We start from the raw sequence: 7,416 nt of genomic DNA, 5'->3' as shown, positions 1-7,416 counted from the left end.
GGGGGTCAATTATTTATTTATTTATTTATTTTTTGATTCATAAAATAAAAACTAGGTATCTACTGCAATGTTACTTTTTATGCCCTTTTCTCTGTTTTCACTTTCTCTACCCGAAAAACCAATGTAAAATTTCTTCAGATATCTCAATTGTTGGCTGCATGTCCTGAAGATGAAGGAGATGCAGAGGAAGCAAGACAAAGACTATGCTGAACTGATACAATAAAAAAAATTCTCTATAAGAAAATTACAATTGACCAATTATGATGTGTTTTTCACGTAATGCAAAAGCAGCACACTCATCTTATATGGACTAATTTATTTGACTTTGCACTTGCAGAATAACAAGAGTGCTTTACATCCCCAAAAGAAATTGTATGGTGTGGTTTGACTCTCTTACGAAGTGTATGATTTGTTGTATAATAATGTTACTGCAACTAATTGCTGAAATTGAAATTATGAGATTGGAAAACTAACTTATCTTACTTGGAAGGAATAAGGAATTTTCAGACCCTTCAGAAATGGAAACCTGAACATCTTTAGAAGTAATTGGTTTATCATTATTGGTTGTATTGCTCAAATCTGAGTACTCAAGTGGTTATCACTTGTCTTCTGCTGTTGGTCAAACATCTTTTTCAGCTGCTTGCCTTGCTCTTCAATCCTCAACTGCAATTTTCTCTGAATCTGGAACAGGTAAATTGAAAGAAAATTTGAGGTAAATGTACATTGGGAAGAGAATATAACTATGAAGTGCCAAGTATGAACCTGCAAGGTTTGGAGAACTTGAAGATATAGTAGACAAAAAGATAAGATAAAGATTTTGTTTGAATAAATTTTTCCGTAGGTACTTTTAAGGGAAAATAAGAAGGAAAAATAAATGTTTTTTCATAAGTAAAAATTAACTTAAGTTAAAAATAAAATTTAAGAAAAGCTAATATGAAAGAATTTCTATAAATTAGCCTATAGAAAAGTTAATTTTTAACTTGTGGAGAAGTTTATCTCTTATTCTCTTTCAATATTTTTCTCTTAGAAGTGTCTATGTTATGGAGAAGTTTATAAACGTAGTTATAGAAAATATACCTCTAGTTGTTCATGAAGACGTCTCTGAACATCTAGCTGCAACTGAAGTGCCTCTTTTATTTGCAAGCCACTGCCAATGAAGAACAAGAAATTTTAGTTGATTAGAGTAACAGCATCTTATATGCCAATATGAAAATAACCATCAATGGAAGTATTTGAATTGTTGAATGGTAACAGTGGCTTAGGCAAAAAAAGTAGCCTTACGTTTTGACATCGAGATGCACGTTCTCTACATTGGTTCTTTTGTCAGATTTCCCTGAAACATGATAACATAATTAGAAAATCAAAAACAACAATGAGGGCATCGAAGATCATGATTGGAGAATAATAATGCAGTAGAGGTAAGGTTTCTCACTACGACTATCTATGCCCTTGGAAATTTCATGTATCTTTATATCATCTAACAGAGAAAGTATACTGGATTTAACATTTAATAATTCAAACTTTCTACCATATGAAAAAATACCTGGAACAATATTCAATAAAGAAAAGCTTATTTTACCCTTCTTTAAGTTTTCCCTAGCAAAGTGTGAAGACATTAACAACTGAACAATTTACATTAGTTTATAAGCTCATGCTCTGTATAGCCAAGTACTAAATGATAAGCATTTGCTCATGATTCATGAAGTGGATGCTATCAAATTCACGCACCAAAAAATGTACTCGACATGACACTGCAAGTGTTGTAAGAAATTACCTTGAGTTGACTGTGGCATGTATTTGGCAATTCTATATTTCTGCAAATGACTTTTAATATGGAAGATGGTCAATCCATCTGATTCCATAAGCCTCAATATAGCTTTTGGCGTTGCTTCTACAATCGAGAAGCCAATAAAACAATCAGATGTTGAATATTTACTTATTTAGTGTATATTTGATTTCATAACCATGACCCATGTTTGAGTAAGGATCACATCAAAATTGATGCAAAAACAACTAATTGTTGCTTCCACTGATTCACATCAACACCTGCCTAAAGAACTTCCAAACATGCTCTTATTTTTGTGCAAAGGAAAAATTTAGCAAGTTACTTACTCTCAGCACCTCCAAGGCGATTCACACACTCAACAAACTTCTCATGAAGTTCCTGAGTCCATCTTATTCTTGTTTTGCTTGAGGCTGTTGGTCCATTTGAAGTAGAGTTTCCAGAAGTAGTTGACATGCTACCTGTTGGAGATAGCATCTCTTGCTGAGAAGAGAAGCTACGCTGTGCAGCAGGTAAATTGTATGTGCCACAAGAAAACTGCAAAACGATGCAATAAGAACATAAGCCAATTAATGAATGCACAATGGACATAATTAAATATGGGGTTGACAAAATAAATAAAAACTTACTGCTTGATCATGATTTCCTATAGAAGGAATTGAAGGGCTTCTACTAATTGAGGCAGCATCATCAATGAACAACTTCGGTTGTTCAATTGGAAGAAAATTGCTACCAGGGAAATTCCCACATGGGATTTTATTAGATTTTTCAGGAGATCCACAACATTGGCCACTATTCAATTGAGATTTGAGCATTGCTTGCAAGGGTATTGGCAAATCAAAGTTGGGGATAGGTTGGTTTGCTAATGAAGCCATGAAAAGGCTTTCCCTTGGAGATTGATACAAAGGGAATTCCAAATCACTGATCTTTGAGAATTGAGATGTCAAAGAAGGAGTACCAACTTGGCTATCATATTGTGGCAAACCCATGCAGATCTCTGTGGCATAAAAGGCTGAAGCTGGTGACTCAAAACGGCTTATAATGCTGCTAGATGATTTGGTTTGGCCTATTATGTGTGGTTCCTGTTCCACTCCTCCACCACTGGCCATGGCAAGTGGCTGATTCATATTTGAAGTCTGTCTAATATCAAAATATTGACTAGAACAATTGCCAAACTCTGAATTCAAATCACCATTTAGACCATAGCTTTGTCGAATCCGTCCTACACAATCAATCTCGTTCTCGTTCATTTATAGACACCCCAAATGTCCCCTCAAAATCTGAACAAGGGTGCCAAGAAAAGTTGCAATATAACAGTTCAAATTTCTGGGGTAGCATACATGAATCTATGAGAGGTTCATTATTAAGGGACACCCTGTTGGAGGTTAGAAGAAACAAGAACCAGAAAATCAACCAGAAGATTGGAAAGGTAAGAATGGTAAGCCTAAATTCCAGCCTTATGGCATAGAGTGCTGGCTTATATTCCTGAAGGCTTCACAAACAAGATTTGAATCTATTTTGTCTAAATGCTACAATACAAGGTCATTATTTATTATTTTTTTGGTTTAAAACCACATATATATCATTAGTCAGAGACAATCTTGTTTGAGTCAGATAAGATCGGTGTAGAATCAAGTCTTTTGCCTCAATGATTATAAGGTCTGTCATAGAATATGAAGGTTGATTTGAGATTTTCACGATCAATTCTCATGCTTAAACAATACTTAATAACCGAAAGTTAGGTCACACAAACATAGATTAATCTTTAATTTTTAACTTTATAACACTGTGAGTATCATGTTTATAGAGAAAAAAAAAGAAGATAAGATTAATATAAACAACAAAACTATTTTATTAAATATTAAATGTAGTTGTATATCCAGAACTCAATTTCAAGAATATTTTTTTTAGATTAAAACAACGCAACACCAGATAACTGTGAGGTGATTTTCGATATTTATTATCAAGAATTGAAACAATTATCAATTGACACTACCAAAGTACAACACTGAAAAGAACAATGCTGTATAAACAAATAAGTAGTTCGTCTAATATTGTCTTCAAGTGAATTTAAAACCAAATGCAAAAGAATCAAACTTGAATATATACGTCACAAGTAGAGGTTTAATACTGCCCAAAAACTATTGCTAAACACTTATTTATCATCTTAACATTGTAGAATGTTGTTATTGGCATCTATAGTGTGATAATAAAATGTTAGATAAAGATACTGGCATAAATTCACAAATAAAAGATCTGCTATTATTCTTATGATGGATTCGGAAGAAGTAACTTTAGTCACCCACAGGGATGATAAATATGTATATAGATAGCCAAATCTTTCTTTCCGTATAAAGAAAACATATATTAGACTTAAAAATCGTGTCCCATTGCTTGGCACTGCATCTTGCAAAGTGGGGTATCAGAAATTACCGAAAAGTATAACTAACATTATATTCATCTTAAAAGTATAACGGAATTTCAACTACAGAATTCCCAACATATTGCTCAGTAACCCTAATGGGCTTTCCATTACAGAAAGGTAAAAAGATGTACACATATTCGGTGCATTCATTCATTCATGTCACCTCCTTGATCCTTATTGTAATTGATGGTGTTTTATTCATCAAAATTATAATAACAATAATGAAATTCAAACATAAAATTATATATATATATATATATATATAAAGGAGGGTTCAAACGACACCGGTGTAACTTTTACTAAGTGTTACATCGCTCAATAACTTTATATTAAATGTGAATTTTGAAAATTCAACCGTTAGATTGAAAGTTCATATCTCTTAGATCATATATATCAAATTTTATATTAATCTAAGATGATTTGATACATCATTCTCATAAAACAAAATTGACGTAATATATACATTTCAAAATATACTAAAATATGAACACTTTGATTACCTTCAAGTTGTTGTTTGATTTTAACAAAATTTGACATATATGATCTAAGAGATATGAATTTTCAATCTAACGGTTGAATTTTCAAAATTCACATTTAATATAAAGTTATTGAGCGGTGTAACACTTAATAAAAGTTATTGAGCGGTATAACACTTAATAAAAGTTACACCAGTGTTATTTGAACAAACATATATATATATATATATATATATATATATATATATATATATATATATATATATATATATATATATATATATATATATAGGGGAATGTTAATATACTCCCACCTATGTTTTGGTTGGAGTATGTTAGCAACCTACATCAAAATTTTAGGACAAAAAAACTACTCATTTCTTTTGATTATTGGTTAATTTGTATAAAGAATATTATAGTAATTTAATTTAATTTTAAATAAAAATAAAATATTTTCTCTCTCTTATTAATTTCATTCTCTAACTCATTTCTTTCTCATCACTCATGATGTCTTCCCTCTCTCTCTCTGAACAAATAAAAAGTTAATTAATAGAAAAAAATGAATTGGAGAAATTAATAAGAGAGAGAGAAAATGTTTTATTTTCTTTTAAAATTAAATTAAATTACTATAATATCCTTTATACAAATTAACTAAATCAAAAGAAATGACTAAATGAGTAGGTTTCTTGTCCTAAAATTTTGGTGTAGGTAGTTAACATACTCCAACTAAAAAATAAGTGGGAGTATATTAGTATTCCCCATATATATGTGTGTGTGTGTATAATCTTTTAAAGTGAACCTCTCACTTTAGAGACCATAAATAAACTAAAAACAATAAAATGTAAGGATTTATTAATTAATTTAGAAAAGGGATAACCAATTCAACAAACAAAACTAAAATTCTACAAGAACAAATTAACTTGATAAACTCATTCTAATATAATTAAAAATAAAGTTTCTAATCCAAATTAAAAAGAGTTGAATTGACCTAGCTAGTAAGTTGAATTATGTTAAGAACTTGTTTTCATAAACTTTTTCATATGCACTTCTATGAGAGAGAAATAAGAATGAAAAATGAAATAAACTTCTTTATAAATTAAAATTAGCTTATGCATAAACTTATCATGTGTTGATTGAAGTCAACATCATTACTTAAGTTCAAAATTTATAGTATGTTTAGGTACAAAGGATTCTACCTTGACTTAGTATAAAGTGATAAAGTTCTACTTCAAAATAGGCTAACATAGTCCATTAAAGGCCTTGAGTCACATGTTAGATATTAGAACCTTATAAATAAAATTAATGTTAACAATGTCAAATATTCATTTAAAGCATTCTTTAAAATTCACTTGTATGAGTTGCTTATGACTCATTGACATAGTTCTCTCTAGTGTTTAATCTCTTCATGTTCTCAAATATTTGTATTAAAGCTTGGCTTGATCAGGTGGTTGGCTTAGATGAGTATTAAATAGTGGAATTGTTGGTGGACTCAGGTATGAGAATCACTTGTGCCGAAAATCTTTTTAGTGGTGTGAAGGTTAGCAACATGCTCTGTTGATGTGAGCTAATGGTGGTGTAAGTATATAAAGGCACATCGACGATAATGTTTAAGCTATAGGAGCCTAATGGCAATGTAAGTGGCAATACAAAGCTCTAGGGGTTAAACAATGATGCAAGTGAAAATACAAGTGGCAATGAAAATATCTAAAGCATATTAGTGGTGTGGTTATGTTCTAAGGCCTACCATTGGATATTCTTCGATGGAAAATACTTTTTCTTCAAAGAGAGAGAATGAGTTCATACAATGTGAAAGAGACTAATACTTGAGGGATTGTTGGCATGCAAGTGCCAATGACAATCCCACATATTATAAGTGAGAAAGATCCATAAACATAATGTATTAAGATTTTGGATTGTGTTTTTGGAGTAAGTTTCTCTTGTAGGAATTGCTTAGGCTTTGATAACAGTTGTTAGCAATAGCAAATGAATTCTAAAAGAATAGAATAAATATTCACCACACAAATCGTTTAATAAGGTTTGAAAATGTGTCTATGTCCTTGGGAGAAGAGAAACTAAATTTCTATTATCAAATATATATAAATTATGAGAGCTTAACCTCACACCCTCAACCTAATTAGTTCATAACCTCACAAATATATGATCAATGTTCAATCTTCTCCACTTTACTTATTACAATTATGCTCGATCCAACATTTGTCTACCCATTCTAAATATGAGTTGTTCATAATACTTACAACAATTTGCGAACACACACAAAAATAATATAAACCTGTTTATTTATTTAAAATGAGCATTTTAACATGTTACACCTTAGATATATTTTAAGAAAATCAAAGTTATAATTTGCTAAATAAGACGAAATACTTTAGCAAATTCTACAAGGATTTTTTAACACAGGCATGACGTTTACATATTTTTTTCGAACGATCATTTTACGAAGTTACACCTCAAGTATATTTTAAGAAAATAAAAATTATAACTTGCTAAAATATTTCTTCTTAAAAATAAGTGGAAGTATATTATCAAATACTAGTAAATGAGTTATATATATTATTAGTGTAAAATGTTTATACTCCTAATAATTAAAAATATTGTGATAAATATAATTTTATAATAATTGTTTTAAATTTGAACATAATTATTATATGATAATTTGTGATAAGATTAAAAAAAATAACATGTACTATACTTTATCTCATTCTTTATTTATA

General features: G+C 30.2%; 1 protein-coding gene across 1 annotated transcript; it reads right to left on the bottom strand.

Moving 5' to 3' along the window:
* Positions 1–212: 212 nt before the first annotated feature.
* On the bottom strand, positions 213–3,416 carry LOC109790973 (myb family transcription factor PHL5-like). Its single transcript, XM_083059443.1, is given in 7 exon segments — positions 213–580; positions 583–681; positions 1,078–1,147; positions 1,282–1,333; positions 1,775–1,891; positions 2,113–2,320; positions 2,413–3,416. Coding segments are annotated over 7 exon segments (1,278 nt in total). The 5' UTR covers positions 3,034–3,416; the 3' UTR covers positions 213–469.
* Positions 3,417–7,416: the final 4,000 nt, after the last annotated feature.

Source organism: Cajanus cajan, chromosome 7 (genome assembly GCF_000230855.2).
Source record: "Cajanus cajan strain Asha chromosome 7, NIPB_CcT2T_4, whole genome shotgun sequence".
NCBI classification, from domain to species: Eukaryota; Viridiplantae; Streptophyta; class Magnoliopsida; order Fabales; family Fabaceae; genus Cajanus; species Cajanus cajan.
This window is presented reverse-complemented; position numbering and strand designations above follow the sequence as displayed.